Raw genomic sequence first — 20,827 nt, 5'->3', positions numbered from 1 at the left:
AAGAAAGAAAGAAAGAAAGAAAGAAAGAAAGAAAGAAAGAAAGAAAGAAAGAAAGAAAGAGAGGGAAAGACAGACAGAGAAACCCTATGAATGGAAGACAGTGGGAGTGTAAGTGTGTGTGTGTGTGTGTGTGTTTGTGTGAATATGATGGATGTGGCTACGTGTGTGTGACATACAGGTGGCAGTCTCATGCGGATGCCGGGTGCCAAGCAGCAGTGAAGTGAGCAGACTGCTGACACAGAGCCGACAAGTTGTTCCCACAAGCAGCTGTATCTGGGAGGAATGCCTGGAACACGCTCCACACACACACAGACACACACACGGGCACATGCACATACACTTACTGTACACACACACAGGCACACACCCATACATACGGACACATTCTTTCACTCGTTCGACATAGCAGTTGCATGATCTGATGAGTCTTTGTTTTTTGACTGATGTTTTTGTTCAATATCAGATGGTGTGACAACGCCGTGGAACTGAGATGACAGGAAGCAGATCCTGTCTGCTCCGGAATATCCGGAGACAGAAGGACTGACATCCAGCTCGACGAATCTGAGAAAGAACTGGTGGAAAGGGCGACGGGGAGGGAAGGCGGGATCGAGGTAGGTGACGGGAGAGAGAGATGTAGCAATGGAGGGAGGCAGGAGGGAGAGACAGCAGGTAGCTAATGGGAGAGAAAGGGAGGGAGGACAACAGGGGAGGGGGGGCTACTGAAAGGGAAAGACGGAAGGAGCGAAAGACTGTGGTAGGATCGAGGGGCGAAAGAGGGTGGGAGGGGTCTATTTCTCCACAGATCCATTTGAATTCCCATAATGCCCTGCCACTCTGAGGTCAGACAGAGTGTGACATGAACAAGGCTGTAAAGGGATGGGACACACCTACCTATGAGTCATGTGAAACAGTGGACACCATTTCTGAATGGGACTTTACCAGTATCAATCACAACCCAACTACAGTCTGTTTATTTTCTCTCAGCCTACACAGATTTATGGAGAGTGTCCCTGGTTCAAGGGCAAACACATTCCTTTTGATATAGAGGCAAGGAAAATACCAAATCGAAACACACAAGCACCCGCCCACGCACAAACACAAACAAACAGATACATGCATTGACAAAGTCTGTTTTAATTAGATTCTATGGAAAATAACTAAAAGAGAGCATCACAGAATGTGGTAGAAAGCCAGCATTCCGACAACAAGCTGCTGCAAGGTGACAATCTGTCAGTCAGACTGCCATTGCTGTTTACATAATAAACACAACAGTTTGTCCTTCCTGGTTATCTTCCCAGTGAGATCTCATTTGTGCTCCTCCGGCACATTACAGGCTTAGCCTCTCACCTACCCTCTCATAGTGTCATCTTTTGAGGTTTTTTTGTTTGCTCCACGTGTCAAGTAAAGTGAGAAAAGACAGTCTAAGCCTAAGGGTTCCCACCTCTTTGAATTACCCTCTTTTTTATATATATTTTATTAAGTATTTTTTTTTTGTGTCTGTCAAGTCAACACAAAAAAATTAAACACAAATCTGGTACACTTGACACCTGAATTAGAAGAGGAGGATGTTGCTTGGCAAGGTGGGGCACAGGTCAGCCTCCGTCACAAGAGGGCCCTTTGGCACTGAGTCACCAGTGTCACCGTTCACAGACCCCTGTCTTCAGCCTAAACAGGCTGACAGAGCTCCAATGAGTGGCATGGGGGAATCTGTGTGGCTGTGTTGCTCAGTGCACTCCTCTCTTCTTGAGAACTTTTGTCCACAGCTGCAGGGTACTGTGGTACTTACTGTAGAGAAGTGTGTATTGGAAGCAACCTCACTCAGAACAATGCAGTGCTATTCAGGCCTTTGAAGTCTGTGAAACGTGGCAGAGCGCATTTACACATAAAACAATATGTCTGGAGTACTGCTTTCATATAGTCACCCATGTCAGGGATCAAAGAACATATCTAAAGGGTATTCATAAATACATTCATTTTCTGAAACACACATGCATCTATTATTTCTATAGTTTCAACTCAAGATAGCCATTCTTATTGTGTGTGTTCAGTGTCTGTGCACTCCATTGAACACAAGCCCATTGTTCAGAGAGTACAATTAGTTGAAGTAAGATGTAATTAAAGGAATCACATGGGAGGTTGTGTTGTAGTGGTTGGAGAAAAAAGTCAGTTCTGTGGAGATAAGTAGGGCGTAGAACGGCACTGCCCTACTAGGGGATGTGTTTATGCAGCAAAGGTAAATACACCAGTAATTATTGAATGATTGAATTGAGTGCACTTGAGGTCTATCTGAATAAGCCTCTCCTTCATGCTTAGTCTAAACATGTCTTCTACTGTCTGAACACTCTGTCTCTGCCTCTAATATGGTTCCTCGTCTGCAGAGGTCGTCTACTGTGCTCTTTCAAAATCCTCGACGATCCATCTTTCCTGTGGTTCCTAGGTCTGCACAGACCTTCAACTGAGGTCTGTCTGAACATGCCTGCCCTTCTCTCTCACTCTCTTCACAGGTCTTCCAGCTCTCCCCGCTAGTCTCCCCACCTCCCTCTGCAACACACTTCTAAACAAAAGGCTTCCTCTCAGAGGGACATGGCACACGGCAGCTTATCCAGCGCTCACAGTTGACTAATGACTTGCCATGAATTCATTTTTGATACCAATGAGAGATGAGGCTGGCAGCACCCAAACCCCCTCGGAACAAGCCGGAACGAATCGGACAGAAAAGCTCTCCCGATCCCCCTGACTACCGGTGCCATGGAAACAGCGCAGGTAAGAAGATAACATATCTTGATCACTTCAGAATGTCAAAACGGAACGCCTCGTTATGACAGGAGCTCAAGAACCCTCCACAGAAGACACAAGCAGCACTTGAGTTCCCTTTGATCTTTGCTTCTTTTCCGAAAATGGATCCACTTTCCCTTTCTAAAGGTCCCTGTCTCTTCTTCTCTCTCTCTGTTCGATGGAAGCCTTACCAACCCAATTAGACAGGCCATGTGTAACATCCTAAATGGAACAATCTCCTTAAAAAGAGCGACGCCTGATCATAAACAGCTACATCAAAGCAGAATTAGCTCTTCACAAAACACCTCAAAAAGCATGCTCCATCAAAGCCAAGCTGTTATCTTGAATTTTAAAATTCACCAACCCTGGCTGTGCCCTCTTGAAATGCACTATTGCTATTGCCCCTGATGCAATCAGAGGAAAGAGCAGAGAGCAAATGGGTGCAGTAAAGTCGCTTCCAACCACATCAGAAGCACACAATCAGCCTTTCCTGCCACCTTCAAGCCTTATAAAGGAAAGAATGGGGGGGTGCCCCCCTCTGCCCTGGATTGTATTGCTTCCTTAGGGTTAGGGTTAGGTTAACATCTGTAAAAAGGACCTTCTTAGCATCTTCTTAGATCACATAATTTACGTCACCAATTCTCCACCTCACTTCTTCTTCCTTGGCGGGCCTTTCAAACAAAGTAACACATTTTTTCCATGGAATGATGTGAACAGAACTGTGAAGACTTCATTTCTCCAAGACTACACTTTTAGAGTAGCCTATACAATGTGGAATTGTGATAGGAATAATTGTGTCAAGATTGCTACTTTCCGTTGGTATGTTGTGTTTACTGCTGTTTACTTTAATGTTAAGTTAATGCTTCATTTGAGTCACTACTTATGCAAGATAACAAAGTAATCCTTGATTTCTCCATGATACTAAAGCTATGAGAATCATTTTACAAACTGAACAAAATGTCCAGAATAATAACAGGAACCTTCTTGTGAAGCAGCCTAAAACTCCAGTATTGTCTTATCACCTTATTTGTGTACTGTAACTTGTCACTTTATTATAAGTCTGCATAACAAAGAGACTAGCCAATCGCCACACTCTGGCGTCTGGGAGACGTAGGCCAGTGGTTTGCAGTCTGCTCTCCCGACCAGGCAGAGAGAGATGGCATGCTTCACAGAGGATTGCAGTGTTTTGAAGTTTAACAGGAGTAGCAAAAGCCATAGTTTAGTAGATAAGCTACAGATGCTACAGATAATCGCTCACTCGGAGCAGAGGCAAGGGAATTGGCTCACTGCTAGATGGTTTTGAATGACAAACACTGGGGCTTACGTTTTATGGTGTTTTGATAGAGAGAATGTTCCTAGACTCAAAAGGGACAATTCTGCAATCTGTCTTGTTTTAACTTCATATTTTTACATGTGCTGTAAGAGTTAAAGAAAATAAGAGTCAGAGAAAAAGAGAGAGGAAGAAAGACAGCTCTTAAATTGGTAATGTTTAACATCAATACATTGTTAATTCTATGTTTTATTTATCACCAGACTTTGAGAGGGTTTATGTATCCACACTGCAGCATAAGATCACGGAGACCGGTCCAGTAGAGACTAGACTCGAATGGCACAACAGTATGTCCAACCTGACAATGTGTTGCGTGCACACAACACACACACACACGCACACAATGCCAAACCCCTGCCAAGCCCAAACCAAGGACAGGAATCTCATTAAGATCAACTCGATTGCCAAGATAAAATGTCAATCACAAATATACCAGTTATTTCGGACAGACCGCTTTCAGACACATAAAGCTGTGAAACAAATTACAGCTTTCCCCATGGGTCCAACTGCGTTTGATTGTTTTTGTCCTGTAGACATAGATAAATGATATTCCAAATTGAGCAATAATTGTAAATATAATTCCTGCAGTTCATGGAATTAAAGTGAAAACACAGGGAACATTATATACATTTGAAAGATTTGTAGGGGAGTAATAACTGATTTGGGCACCAGCGGACTTAGAACTAATCAGAATAACTTATTTGCTTTGACGTTGCTGCTGCTAAACAGACAGAGCCTCACAGACGTAGGCAGACTATCTGCACTCTCAGAGCACACTTGTGAAAAGAAATGAGGACTAATTCTTTGTTAGAGAATGATTTAAACGTTGGGTTTGAGACTAAAGTCACTCAGGTCTCCATTTGTACTTCCACTCCCATTTTGCTGGTCCTGGATCTCAGCAAGGTCCCTGGAAGTCATCTTAGAAAGTCATCCCACAGTAATATAGCTGCATGTGCAGGAGGCTTCTGCTGAAACTTGCTGACTTACCACACCATGCATTATTCAGCCTTTCTGGCGATGCTGGAAGTGGGAAAAGAAGTTCAGGGTTCAAAGGAGAGTCAGGCCCGGGAGAACACACCACAGTTACACCATGGTAGACTCAGGGAACTGCGGGTCACCGGAGTTAATCAAGACTCTTCCTGTTTCTTTGAGCACCGCTGGGATAATACACCACTTCCACAATCAGTGCAGTTAGAGAGGTGTTGTCGTCAAGGTCTAAAGGGCAAGATTTCACTTAATAAAGCCTGTCAATGCAGATGGCTTAGTACAAGCACATGACCCAGTTATTGGCTGTTTGTTGCAATTCACTTAAATAACTGGGTAAAAATATATACAGATACAAATCATGCAGCAAATATTTAGCAACAGTTGCATACACGTGACAAATACTGACCTACAATAATAATTTGACTGCATGTTGTCTCTCTGGATAATAGTGTCTTAGACGTAATAGCGTCTTAGACGATTAAAATAAAATATTTGACATTATGTATGGGATTCCGGGATAACATATATAACAACGGGCTTGTTTACAAATCATATACTAGTGGCCTACATCTGTCTGTAATGTATGCAAAGCTTTCTTAAACAGTCTTTAAAAAGTTGAGTTGAGAATTAGCCAGCATGCACACAGAGTAGCCGACTCCCAAGGGAGTCAGCCCTGCTGATGTGCTTCCAGCCACACACAAATTCATCAAAGTAATTAAGAGGTTCTGTCACTTATGTCTGAAACTTTAATGCCACACTCGTGTTTTCTCAAGGGTCCAAAACTAACTGTGCACTTTTGACAATTGAAGGGAAAAATTACAATTACGAAAAAACTAAAATAAAACCTGCAAAATGCTATCAAGGCATCACCCTACACACATTTTTTGAGTTTTTTTTTTGAGTATAAAAAAAAAAAACTATTTGTCAAGCTGTCACTAAGGAAATGGAAAGCGTAAAGAGAAGATGAGGACAAGTCTGTCTTTTGTGTTCACCCACATTAACCCATCTACATCCACTTTTTCCACTGGAATAAGCCAAAATATTAGAAATAGACAGATTGACAGCAATTTATTCAAAACAATACTAGAATTTGACATTGCAGGTGAATCAGGTGTATCATATGTTACAAATGATGTAACATATGATACACATTGAAGGGCATTTCATTAAAATGTCCATCAATGTTGGGACTCAGAAAATCTGCAAATTTGCACAGCTTCTAGTGCTGGAGCTTCATTTATTAACAATCTGTCTTGCAAAATCCATTGCAAATAAGTACCACTCACTCACTCACTCAACCAACCAACCCCACTCCACTGCAGTAATGTGATAGCCAGACATGGGTCCATGTCTATTTCTGTATCAGAGCAGCAGAGTTGACCACGCCTCCCCAGTCCGGCTCCCCCACTGAGTCCACTTCACGTCTTCTTGTCTGAAACCGTCAGGGATCAATACTCAATCACAACGTCCCTCTGGCCCTCCTTCAGACTTGGGCCGGTGGTGACAGGGGGCAGGGGGGAATAGAGCACAGGGGGGTGTAGGGGACGCAGGGAGGGGGGGGGGGCAGGGGGCATGCTCAGATGCTAGGTCCCACACACACACACACATCACAATGAAAAGGTATAGTGTTCTGACAGACACAACGCAAAGGAGGGAGGGAGGGAGAGTGGGGGGGGACACCCAGGGGAGGAGGGGGAGGACATGTGAGGTGGGAAGAGAATAGTAGTAGAATATTATTGGTGTCTATGTAGATGGAGACGACATCTCTGTTCAAACATGACAGGGTCTGGCTGGGCCGCAGGGGGTGATGCGAGATAAGTGGGAGCAGGAGGGAGGGAGGGAGAGGCTAGGAGAGAGGCAGGAAAGGAGGGAGAGAGAGAGGGATGGCGAGCGTACACAGAGAGGACCGGTCTCTGGCTGTTGACACTGAACAAACTCCAGTGACTCCAGTCTCTCATGTAATCACCCGGTATGTAAATGTGAACATCTTGTGAATATGAAATCAGGGGACTGGAAAAAAACAGTATGCTTTATAACGGAAGTCGGAATGGTCTGTGAAAACAGCCACTGGTGACTGTCACACTTGTTTAAGAAAGCCACAAAATACAGATGCATTCATATTGATGAAATTCCTCTTTTGTTCTGCCTTATTCAGTAAAGCACCTTCTAGTGTATTCACAAACCAGCACACCGAGCCCTGTCATACAGCTTGTACACCATTTACTGCAACCTGAAGTATTAACACACCGTATACTGCATACGTGCAAGTTGAACATTCTGGTACGGGAGGTAGGGGAGGTACATTACTGTTACAGTAATGTAGTAGTAATAGGGTCCAGGGATGAAGTACTGTTTTGTATGGTAGAAGAGTATACTGATGAGGTACTGATAATGTAATCTTGAGTCTAGTGATGGAAAGTTGGTTTAAACAGGGTAGCACAATGGTGGAGATAATGACTAAGATGATGTTGATGAACAAACTTCAGCTGATTACCCCCTATTCTGTCCTTGGGTAAATCGTCCCTGTCTATAAATACTTAGTGTTTTTTTTTCTCCAATTAAGCCTTCCCTTGCAATCTGCAGCACTAATTATCTGCTAGATATCCCCACCCAGTATCAAACAGGACCACATAGAAGCAGGAACAACACCAGAGCCTTCTGCACTTCACACAGACTGACTATCACTCTCTGGGAATACTTCCAGTCTGGAGACTTAGATCTGTCTAGATTTAACTCAAATAGCCTGACTGGCTAGGGAATTGGCATACTTTGAAGGTGAAGGTTGTTTGTGTCCACGTGTGATGCAAGTGTGTGTGTGTGTGTGTGTGTGTGCATGAGTGAATGTGAGTGCCTCATAACCATTAAAATGAATAAACAGGAAGAAAAATAACAACTTCAGAAATAGTTGATGAATATCATTCCTAAACAGACACTCATTGAGCTCCCAGGGGCCTCTTCATTTGACTTCATTAGCCTCACAGATCCATCTTGCACATACTTTAACTGTCTAACTATACCTGTTTTTCTTCATCAAATGAAACCTCCTCAGACAGGGTCCTCTTTAGAACATATGCTGTCTTTGTTCTGTCAGTGTTCCATAGACTCCCAGGGAACATGTATCCTCTAAACAGTATAATTCAGCCTGGGAACACTCCAGTAGGCCAATGAACAGAGACAACGTACATTGAATAACTCTGGGAGCACCAGGGATCGAGAAGTTTGGGGTAAGGCAGGGAAGACAGGAGAGGGAAAGGCAAAGCGAGAGGACATGGAGAGATAAAGTCGAGACGTGAGGAGATGGAGAAATATGGACTAGTCTGCTGTGATGTGGTCTCTCTCTCCCCAGGCTGGGCCAGGCTGACTGAGAGGTCCCTACAGTCGCACAGAGAACGACAGATAATCAAGCCTCAGTTGGTAAGGGACCATGCACTGGGACAGAGGAGAACAGAAACTCTTTAATAGATTAGTAACGTTCATGTAGTGGAACCGGGGAACCGATCACCAGGGAGAATGGGTCTGAGTGGAACCGGTGCTACTCAGACCCGCATGGGCCTGATCCACTGTGGAACCCTGAGACACTGAAATCTCATCTGCATAAAACTACCCAGCTGTGGAACGAAGAGTGGGAGGGAGAGAGAGAGAAAGAGAGAGAGAAAGAGAGAGGGGGAGAGAGAGAGAGAGAGAGAGAGAGAGAGAGAGAGAGAGAGAGAGAGAGAGAGAGAGAGAGAGAGAGAGAGAGAGAGAGAGAGAGAGAGAGAGAGAGAGCGAGAGAGAGCAAGGGGATGGTGAGAGGAACAGAATAAAGAAGAGGATTTAAGGAGATAAAATGTATAGCTTAGCTTATGCTGATACAATTTAGTTTATGAAATGACACAGGCAACCATATCAGCCACTAAAAGAGTGATATAATTTACCACAAATCACATAAATGTATTGAAATAAAGCCCCATTCGCATGTATTCAGATCAAATTGAAGTGAGAATAATGCCCATTTGAAATGCTATTTTTCCCCTTCTGTGGGGCAATGCCTATTGCTCCCCATGGCAATTCAAAAGAAGATAGCTCAGTTAAGAAGGCAGAGACAAATCAATGTGCTCTTTGGAGGAACAGAGACGCATAAATGACTGAATAAACTGAGAGAAGGGTTAGAGAGGATTTCTGCATGGGGGCCTGCCTTTCGTTCAGCCATCCGTGGGCGAGCCCACCACTAAGGGCCTATTACCACACATTACGCCTACGTCTGCACACTTTCACATGCCAAACACATCATTTCTGACTGAGAATGTCCAGTTGTGGACTGTTATGTTTGACGATTAAACAACGCTTTAAAACCACAGTATTAAAGCAAAACAACAACAACAACAACAGGATCTTACATACATCTTAATATTAGCTCTACTTAATCCTATGCTTGGTATATTGTACATATCCCTTTTCTTTTAATAAACATGTTATGCTTATTTATCTACAATTATATATGCAAATGTGCTCAAACTGCTCCACACTGAAGGCTCCAATGCTATCCAGACCACAGCCAACTGGCTACAGGCTCTTCATGAGGCATTATGGGATAGCATGGGATAGTGTGTCTCTCCCCTTCTGCTGAGTGGTTGAGGGAGCCCAAACGAGGGAGGGGGGGTGGGGGGAGGAAGGGGACGGGTGGGTGGGTAGGTAGGAGGGACTCCACTGTCAGAGACAAGCTGCCATTATGCCACAAATGACTTGCCCCATATTCGTGTCAGCCCTCAGTCCAATCATTCTCACTCTCACAGGATCAATCTGGGTCTGTACAACCCTCTACACTCCCAGCCTTGCTTGTCTCACTCCCTAGATGCCAGCCTCTAGCCTCCTCACTATGCCTCTCCAGTCCTCTCCCACTATCCCTCCCGTGCCCTCTCTCTCTGCCTCTCTCTTTCTCTCTCCCTCATCCATCCGTCTCACATCTCCGTGACTCTAGGCCCCCACATTTCTCTTTCAATCAGTCCCCCCCCCCCCCACCTCTCGCTCCTTTTTTCATCCCTCACTTATCCCTCCCTCTCCCTTCTCTACTTCTCCTTCTCTCCTCCCTTTCACCCCTCCCTCAGCGTCGTTAGTCTCTCTCTCTCTCTCTCTTTTTTTCTCTCGCTCCCCCCCCTCTCTCTCTCTATCTCTCTCTCTCTTTCTCTCTCTCTTCCAGCACTCCATAGCCCTCTACTGGGGCCTGTCTTGACAATTAGGTATTGATTTTGTTTGCCTTTCATTTTCGGAGCCTGTTGACCCTCCAGTTCTGACTGGTCTGAGCTCTGGGGGGCCATGCTCTGTTGTGTCACACACGCAAATGCACGCACACACGGACACACACATGCACATGCACACACACACACAAACACACCCTCCCAGTCAGCTACCATGTATATACAGTAATATGTAGACATGAGTATTAGTGGGTCTAAGTGTGTGTGTAAGGGTTGGAAAGTACACAAAAGTGTGTGTGTGTGTGTGTTTGTGTGTGTGCGTGCGTGTACGTGTGTGTGTGATACAGAGACAGAGACAGAGAGAGAGAGAGAGAGAGAGAGAGAGAGAGAGAGAGAGAGAGAGAGAGAGAGAGAGAGAGAGAGAGAGAGAGAGAGAGAGAGAGAGGGAGCGAGAGAGCAGGGTTTGAGTTGTGGACAGGAAACCAGAGGAATCCCTCATGTCTGCTTTCCCAGCAGGAGTCTTGGTCATAATTAGCACTTACCAAGACCAAAATGAGATACTAACACCACAACCCAAACCCGATTATGAGTGATAAGTTCACTTATGCTCCATTATGTTCTGTTACAGGAAAGGAAGCTCTTTGCTGTCCTAACAGTTTTGAGGTTCTGAGGACTAACAGCAATGACAAAAACAACGCATGTTCATAACAATGCTCTGTAAACAAACTTCAGAAACATGAGGATGCTAGACTTCCATCCAGGGTTACATAGCCAATAATGCCTCAGGGAGGCTAACCTATTGCATCTGAAAGGTGTGTCAAGCTGAAAAAGGGAGAGAGAGAGAGAGAGAGAGGGAGAGAAACAGAGAGTAACAGAGATACCAATAGACAGGTTGGTTCTGTATGTGTAAACAGCCTTTGGGAATGCAGTGCATGAAGGAGAGAAGGAGGAAGAGAGAGAGAATGAAGGAGATATAGAGAATGACTAAAAGGGAGAGCAAGGAAGCAAATAGAAGGTAGAAAGGCCTGCCAGGAAAGCTCAGCTTTGGCTCAAACTGTTATCTGTTTGCACAGAAATGTCAGAGCAGTGTGACATTCTTCCCCACAGGTTCCCCTTGCAGCCCCCCCCCCCCCCCACACACACACACACACACACACATACACACACAGACACACACAGACACACTCACAGATGTACTTGCGTACAAACACATACACACAGATGCATTAAAGCACATATACAGTGCACACACACACACGCATGAATAAACACACATTGAAACGGAAAAGGCTGAAGACTTCTTTACCCTACATGTCACACATACAAGGAACCCCAAACAGAAGACTTGTTTAGAGTAGTCATTTTTCATTATTAATGTAAATCTGTGTTTAATAACATATTTAAATATCCAAGAAGCAGCAGTAGTGTTACTAAAATGTAACACATTTGTCAATGCCTCTACTTCCTTGTCAACGGAGGGAGGATCAAACAGGCATACAAATTCACTCCCTGTTGTATGTTTACATAATAGGGGTCCTGCCTGGGTAATACAGTTAAACCCCACTGAACTGTGTATGTGCCTGTTAGATGGTCTCTTTGATTACAGTAAGAGGGACACGGACCAATAAGAATGGACCATAAGTAATGCTGGTACTGTAGTAAAGCACTGTGCCGGCTGGAGGTTCCATAGGTCATGGTGTTGGTACTGCGGGGCTTCAAAAACACAGGTCCAGTTCCAACAGTCCTTCTCTGCTTGCGTTAAGGTAGCATAGAAGGAGGGTGTACGCATGAATTTACTTTGAAGTCAGACAGGCGTTTGTATATTGGCAGTTTCTGTCTATGAGTAGAGCAAAATCTATTACATTTGTCCAAGCCTTTTACAAGTCATCCTAGGAATTTACAAGAAAGCTCATGTCAAATAAACTGGTGCTGGCTAACAGTATCTCCTATGCTGAACTTCCTGCTCCTTGTACTGAGGAACCAGGTCAAAGGGCACAACATTTCTTCCATTTCCTGTTTCATGTCCCCACATGTGAGACAGATGCTGCTTCTCTCTTGCTCTCCTACCTCACCTCCGAGAGATCACCATGGAGATGAGCCTGTCTGTATCCACTGCTGTAGAAGCGGTACATTCCTGAGTGTGAAGTGTCAGATATGTGAGAGAGAGTGCTACTTTCAGGTGCTAAAAGAAAATAGCTACACAAAAAAAAGAAAATAAATCAACTTGTTAGAACACCAGCGTTTTGGATCATCTTTTTTGAGAGAGCCAAAGATTAAACCGCCGTCTCAGTGCAGCGGTAGGCCCAATTCTTCATCTCGCATTCAATTCCAATTTACCATGGCAACCACTTTCCCAGATGGGGGTCGGATGCAGACACACAGAGAGAACATATTAAGGACAGGAAAGAAGTAACACATAATTGCAGGTGAAACAGATCAGGTCCAATCCTATCAAGTCAAGTCACAGGAGGGTCCAGGCATACACTTTGATGGATGAAATCAAATCCGCACCGTGGAATCCAGATGAATTTCAGGGGCGATTCATAATGCAGCTTGACTGTGCTGATGCTGTGAAGAAGTCTGACTTAACGTGTCTGTGTAATGACTGTCTGAGAAGGCTGGACTCAAATAACATCAATTCATTGCCTTTTTTGGTTTGAGTCTGGCTAAAACCAATAAGAGGATGGCCTTCAGGGTATTTGTCATATTCCTGAGCCATACAGTTTGCTGGGAGGCTGGGAACGAGAGCTCAACTCACAGCTGCAGGGAAATCTGATTCTATCATCTAGCTAGCCTTACGGCAGCTGAATAAATCCAATTTAATTTAACAGTGTTAGTTTAAAACATTCATCCAAGAGGCTTGTTGTCCCTACTGCTACAGTATGGTAGTCTACAATGAATGAAAGGACGGCAAAAAGAATAGTTTTTCAGTTTAAGAATGAATGTATGAATCAGGGTACATTCCTGGAACTTACTGTGGTTTATCTCTTTATACAGCATAAGACTTAGAGCCAGCTTTCCAGGACTGCAAATCTAGAAAGTGTCTTTGACGTACTCTTCATGAATGTATGATGACATCTAAAAGAAGCTATGATCTTAGAAGGGAGCTGTAGCATGCTAACGCAAGCACATCATTAGAGTCTGCTAGCATCGTTAGCCTAGCGGTAGCCATCTGTGTCGAGCAACAGACTTTTTCAATGAGCATTACTGTCACCATGGAGTACAGCACTGAGGCATGCTGGGTGCGTGGTGAGCCTCATTTCTCTGTTTGTCTGCTGACACCCCCCCCCCCCCCCCCCTGTATGCGCAGAGTTGGTGTTTATGATGATGTATGTCTGTTTGTTTATGTGCTAATGGTGTGAGCACTAGAGGGCTCGTTATACAGAAGAGGGCTCAATATGATCTTTGTCCTGTCATCAGACACACCTGAACAATGCACACGAACACGCATGCATTGTCACAAACATGGACATGTATGATCACACGTGGGGTTTCAAACACACACACATACAGACACACTCAAGACCAAACACCTGGCCTCATCTCCTCACACACACACACACACACATACACACAAACGCAAAGATATTCTCCAAAGGCCACAAGGGATCGGTGAGGGTGGGACAAGGGAAGAAGACAGTTCTGAGAAATAAAAATGGAATGTGACCCGGAACTGCACGTCTTGTCTGCCTGTGGCCACAGAGGAAATGTGACAGAGACGTGGGTCCGAGCCCCCCAGAATCCCCCCAGGACTCGGGTCTGTCTGTCAAGCCCTGCTCTGGTCCACACCACTCTGTCTCAGTCTGTCCACCTGTCTCATTCAATGACTTTCTCATTTATTTCTGCAGTGCAGGAAAGCGTAAAGGGAAGAGAGAACAGAGAGAGCAAATCTCATCCCCTTCCCTCCCCTATGGCCCACTTCCTGGCTGAATCACTGGGCATCAATAACACCACAACAATGGCTCTATAGAAGCAGGACAGGGAATAGAAAGCCCTTCAAGATGGCTGCCTGTTCGTAGTCATAAAGCTCAGTATTAATGCTATTGTATTCGTCTATTGTAGGGCTCACTATGCCAACCAGAAAACACTTTAAGAACAAAGTATGGACTCAACATCCTCCTCTCTGAACCTGAATTCAAAAGATACTTTTCACCCCATTCTTGAGCTCAGACAATTACATCAGTCCATGCATGCATGATGTCATCCACTGTTGGCACCGTTAGCACCTATTAACATGAGGCAGATTTTCTTTTTTATCACAAAGAACTTCAAAATTTAACCAGTTTGGACTCACAGGAGACCTGGACCAGTCTAGCAGTATAACAGAAGAGAGAGCCCTACCTGTGGGCGAACCCTCCAGCACCTCTCCTGTGTAGCGCATCTCCTTGAAGATGGGCCGGTTGTCGTTCTGGTCGATGATGGTCACTGTGAAGTTCACGGGGCCTTCCACCAGGTTGCCACTAAGATCTGTGGTGGACACCTGCAGCTGTAAGGAAGCAAAGTGACAGAGGTTAAGGGGTGATGGTTATGCGGTTGAGGAACGGAGATTGGGGGGGGGGGGGGGGGGGGGGGGGGGGGCAAGAGTCAGAGGTCAGCGGTGTGGAGACTTCTGAGAGAGATCTGTGATGGAGGTCTTCTGCTGTGGGAAGCAGAGGAACATGGATTATGGGGTCAGGGGTTATGAGGTTGAGGACCAGATTAGACACTTAGGTTCGAGGCCATCGATGAAAGGTCAGGGGTCTGAGAATCGAAGGTTTATTATGATTCTATATTTGACAAGATGAAGACTGAGATAACAGTAGAGACATGGAAGTGAAAGGACACAAAAACATGACACACACTGAGCTCCATGTTCAAACATGAGCCCATTATGCCAGACTGCAGTGTTCTGCTTCTGACAGAGCCGCGAAGAGCAGCCTACATAATGGCGAGAAAGACAGAGATAAAAGCTAACAACTGACATTTCCACACACACACACACACACTTACACACACACACACACACACACCCCAAGCCCCCCCTCCCACCACCTTCTAAATTATGATGCCTGTGGCACTTGGAGGCAGACGGCTCAGTAACGGCCTCGAGAGCTAAGCACTGTGGGTAACTGTGGGTTATTAGCCTGTCATTTGTTGCCACGGTAATTAGCTTGAGACAATTGGAGAGTCTGACAGTTGTAGAGACAGGAGAAGCACTTCCTGATAGGAACAGGCCTCAGCCCCAACCTCGACGGAGGATCAGGAGAAGGGGTAAGGTGAAAAGGAAGAAAATGACGTGGATCGGAGGTGAAAAGAACTCCACAACCCCATCATCACTCGCTGGAGAACTCGAGATAAACTGGGGGAGAGACACTAGAATGGAACCGTGGTGAACAGTATTCTAATGTCTGCAAAATCAGCAGCCTTCCAGTCTGCACTCACAACTGCTGATCCTCCATCAGTGACCCCCCCCACACACATACACACTCTACAAACACACACTCTACACACACACAAACACGCACACAGGGCGCACCTCCTATACCTCCCTCATCCTGCAAACTTCCCTCCTTCACGACTGTTCCCCCGCTGATGCTTCCCCTCCAGGCTCCATTGCACAGATACTTGCAGTATTTTGCAGTATCCCTACCAGGCTTCCCCACTAGGGAGACCAGATCAGCTTACAGTAGCAGAGAACTAGCACAAACACACAAGCAGAGACATCCTGCTGGATTACACCAGAGTGAGTGAGGCCCACACTTTCAAAAACCCACAGTTTTACCTTTTACAGAGTTGCCTCTTCTATAGCCCGTGACCCTTGACACAATGCTGTCATCCCTCCACTGTAAATAGCACCGTCAGAATAACTAATGACATCACTTCCTCTATAAGTCCAGTAGCCATGGATAATGAGATCACCCCTCACCCCTTATTACAATGAAAATCTATTGCCATGATTCACAGCGGAGACAGGGACGGAGGGAGTATGATAAAAAAGAGAAACAGAAGAGGAGAGGGAAACAGGGAGAGAATGAGAGAGAACGAGAGAGAGCTACAGACACCATCCCTCTTTTATGTAGCCCATTACAGGATCTCTAGATGTCTTCACTATCGGTAATGCATGACATCACTCTACCTTTATATCGCACAGGACATCCACTCTCTCCCTCATCTTCTGTCTCCCTCCATCTCTCCCCTCCATCTCTCCCTCCATCTCTCCCTCCACCTCTCCCTCTATCTCTCCTTCCATCTCTCCCTCCATCTCTCCCTCCATCTCTCCCTTCCATCTCTCCCTCCATCTCTCACCCTCTGTATCTCTCCATCAGGGCCGTGTTCCTGGGGCAGGACCAGAGGAGTATTGGCAGGAAGTACAGAGATGCGGCTGAACTGAGCTTGTTGAGGGTTAGAGGGCTAATGGTTTCATACATCATCCTCTCCTTCCGCTGTACACACACACACACACACACACACTGTAGAAGAGGTGCCCTCTCCACCTCTTTTATCCATCTGCAGAACTGCTGACTCTCAACTACTGGTAGTTTCTCTCTCTGTCCCTCTCCATCTCCCTATGTCCCTCTCTCTCACTCTTTCCCTCTCTCTCTCTCTCTCTCTCTCTCTCTCTCTCTCTCTCTCTCTCTCTCTCTCTCTCTCTCTCTCTCTCTCTCTCTCTCTCTCTCTCTCTCTCTCTCTCTCTCTCTCTCTCTCTCTCTCTCTCTCTCTCGCTCTCTCTCTCTCTTCCTCTCTCCCTCTATCTTTCTTTTGCTCTCACTGAAAGTGTGTCACACAGACACACACTATATGCAGGGACCCACTGCATTGTCCGTGTTAAAATACACACTTGTGCTGCCCCCAAATTCATTGACTCTGTTATATTACCTTAAATACTCCTTAGGCACACACACATACACACACACACACACACACACTAACACATGCACACACACACACACACACACACAGGAATGATTGATCTATACCCCAGCAGCTAAATGAGATATAATGCATTCATTTGGAGATATTTAAGGACACAAAAGACGGCCTTTAGAGGGAAAGATTTATATACAACCCTCCCGGGATCCCTTTTGAAATTCTTCCTGAAACACACACTCTCTCTCACACACACACACACACACACACACATGCACGCACAGACACACACAGACCATACAGTGCAGCGTGCCTGAGCTCTAAAGATAACATTAGCTGTAAGGCAGTTAGAATCAGATGGTTTGAGCGTGTACAGTAGCCGATCAAGAAAGGTGTCATCTGCATGGCTGATAAAGGACCCCGGTTACATAAGCCTGCATTCAAACCCTGCTCATAACCCCAACTCCCTTTCAACGACACAGCCGACACCATCAAACATCTTTCAAACGCCACCTTCTCTCTCTGTAGCAAACACATACCATACACACCAATGCCCACGCATGCTTCAGATCTTTCATTCTCCTTCCTTCCTTTTGTCCCTTTCTTTCTTCCATGTCATGTGGTCAGGTCCCCTGCCCATGTGATCCCACCATTCCTCATTACTGAGACAGGTAAGTGGTTTGAGGCCTAGTCCCAGCACCACCTGCCTCTGCAATGGCCTTACAGTATACATCATTTATCTCCTTTGATATTTTATTCATATCTGTTCAGGATATCAGATGGAATTCTCCGTGTCCATTTTGCATATTACCAGACAGCCTCCATATGACAGATAGCTATATTAAACGCATGAGTGTTTGACCTCAGAACAATGGAAATTCTAATCTAAGCAGTCAGGTTAAGTAACATTCTAAAGCTAAGGTTTTCCGACTGAGGTACATGGGAGGAAATATCTTGATCTCTCTCAGTCTCACACACACATACACACGCACATCTTTACTCTCTTTCGGATTGGGCAAGAACAGCTCCAACCCACCCACACACATCTCTGCTGTTCAACCCCTTAGGGACCTCAGTGAGGATGAAAGACTGGTCTCCAGAGAGAGGAACTACAAGGGTGTATATGTCTGTGTGTGTGCGTGTGTGTGTGTGTGCAAGCCCTTAGCAGGGCATATTGCATTATGCATTGACATCATCAGTCACACACTCCCTCTGAACACCTCATTTCCTCCCAACCCAGCGGTCACGTTTAATTACAGGTGGAATTGTAACAAGGTGGCCCCTGTATGCACTGTAGAGGTGTGTTGTACCCTGGGAAAATAAGTTCTAGGCAGAAGGAGATTCCTGTTGTTTAGGATGAAACAGTAATAACTGTCATCACTACAGGCCAATGTTTCACAGTTTTACAGTTCCAGAGACACAACAACACAGAGAAACCCCTCTGGCTTTGCATTACGCAAACAACGTGAGGTATTAGCAGACACACACACACACACACATTAATATACACCTTATCTCTGTACTCAAATACACACACTAAATTGTGTGTGTGTACTGTAGCTAAGAGGAAGCAATGATTTAATTTGGAGGAAAATTACTTATTAAAGGCGGGGAGAATGGGAGAAGATGGGTCTGGCTAGGGACGTAGAGAAAATTACACCCTGCTGCCCATCACTGCCTGTCTCACACATACACACACTCACATGCACATGGACACACACACACAAACATACACACGTATACACACGGGGGCTGTCATAACTGGCTGTCCTTGTTGAGATGATCTCTCTAAGGTTATTACAGCCTGTCTATTAGCAGATCAGGGTGTGACGTTGCACACTGGACCAGATCTGAAGTGCAAGTCCTCTGCTGTCGGTTGTCATTTCTCATGTCTGGGGAGTCAGATGGCTGAGCGGTGAGGGAGTCGGGCTAGTAATAAGAAGGTTCCCGGATCGATACCCCGCTGTGCCAAATTATGTTGTATCCTTGGGCAAGGCACTTCACCCTACTTGCATGTCCCTGTACTAACTGTAAGTCGCTCTGGATGAGAGCGTCTGCTAAACGTAAATGTCTCCACGTCCCTATTCCTTTCCTATGCCTACTCTTAGGCAGCTGTCAGACAGCCAGAAGCTCTCTCTCTTTCTCCTCATTTGTTGGGCTTCATATGATGATTTGACTGTGTGAGATCAAAGACTCCACAGTACACTGCTCTGCTATCTTTCTCCTCCCCTTTGTCAGCCCTTTCTTTCTCACGCCCTCCCATCTGATCAGGTGTGTGAAGGAGCTCAGCCACACGCTCTGCCGTCTGCTGTCATGCCCTCCGTTCAACGCAGCACATTCCTCCTACATCTGAGAAAGACCACCCTTCTCCAGTCCCTCTGTGCATCTCCTTGACATGCACACAAGTGTTATGCTGTGCTGAATATGCTGAAGATTTCAAACGGCCATGTGTGAGGAAGGCTATTCTTCTTCATGTCTCTACCACACATCCATCCCTGGAGCCTGATAGTCGGTGACACAGAAACCTAGTGGTCCCCAGTGGTCGATGCTGTGAACACAGAGGAACCAGACAGCTGGAAAGAAAGCATCCTGTTTTCTACAGACTACAATGTAGCAATTTCTTGACGGAGGCCAAATATTGGACTGACCATGGAAACTTATAGAACTCTGATGGAGCTTAAGGCAGCTGAAAGGTTTTCAGCCCTTTAAACCTTCAATCTTTTCTGTCTCTTTTATTTGACTTACTAGTTCCCAGTTTCTCTTTTCCTCCCTCCCTCTCTCATTCTTTGTCTGGAGTGTGAATGAGAGGTCATTTGGAGAAGGCAGGGAGACAGCTGGACAGGGAGAAAGGCATTCAGGCACGAAGACAGTCGGGCATGCAAGGATACAGATCATCAGTCAGGAAAGTAAGTAGGGGACACGTAGGGATGTGAGAAGAAATGCCTGTAGGCAGGGAGACAGTTAGGCGGGGAGACAGTTAGACAGGGAGGGAGACAGGGAGGGAGACAGGGACGAAAACAGGGAGGGAAACAGGGTAGGGGAAGGATAGGATTGATGCTGGGCTTTTATCCCAAGCTGAAACACTGTCATGGAAAGATGAATAAGGAGGGAAAGTGAGAGAGAGACAGAGACAGAGAGAGAGAGAGAGAGAGAGAGAGAGAGAGAGAGAGAGAGAGAGAGAGAGAGAGAGAGAGAGAGAGCGAGAGAGAGAGAGAGCTGAAAGTGCCGGGTCATGCATATGGAAGCCGCTCCATTTCAGCTGCGTTTGGAGACTGGCTGTGTATTCATCCCCTATCCTAGCCATTCAAGTCTACTCGCAGGGGAGAGCTCAAAGGCGCCTGGCAAGCTCTTCAGATCTGGGGGAAATGGTGTCCTCCTGCAGCTCTGGTTCCTGTGAGGCTCTGCTCTGCTGGAGCCCTACCACTGTTCTACTACCTTCAGCGTCACACACCATGCACCAACGGAGGCTCTCTATAAAACATGGCTGTTCCCTCAAGGAATCTGTTGCTACACTAAGCCAGGAAGGAGGCTTCTAATTCGCCAGGGTACGTAGAGTTTGCCAGGAAGGCCGGAGGGAAGGCGCCGTCTGATTGGCTATTGATCCTCTCAGACGTTCTATGGGAGGATATCCAAAGTGAGCTGCATTAGAGCCTCAAAGAGATGTGATTCCTCCAAAACTGGCTTGCCTTTTATTCATATCCTATATCCTTGGGTT

At 45.6% G+C, this 20,827-nt stretch overlaps 1 protein-coding gene across 1 annotated transcript in view; it reads right to left on the bottom strand.

Moving 5' to 3' along the window:
* cdh13 (cadherin 13, H-cadherin (heart)) overlaps positions 1–20,827 on the bottom strand; it is a gene marked incomplete at its 5' end in the record, with an annotated part of 117,138 nt that overhangs the window by 56,710 nt on the left and 39,601 nt on the right. Inside the window, one exon of the mRNA XM_047051496.1 lies at positions 14,608–14,752. Coding sequence (XP_046907452.1) covers positions 14,608–14,752 — 145 coding nt within the window. The remainder of the gene's footprint in view (positions 1–14,607; positions 14,753–20,827) is intronic.

This window comes from Hypomesus transpacificus, unplaced genomic scaffold (assembly GCF_021917145.1).
Source record: "Hypomesus transpacificus isolate Combined female unplaced genomic scaffold, fHypTra1 scaffold_156, whole genome shotgun sequence".
NCBI classification, from domain to species: domain Eukaryota; kingdom Metazoa; phylum Chordata; class Actinopteri; order Osmeriformes; family Osmeridae; genus Hypomesus; species Hypomesus transpacificus.
This window is presented reverse-complemented; position numbering and strand designations above follow the sequence as displayed.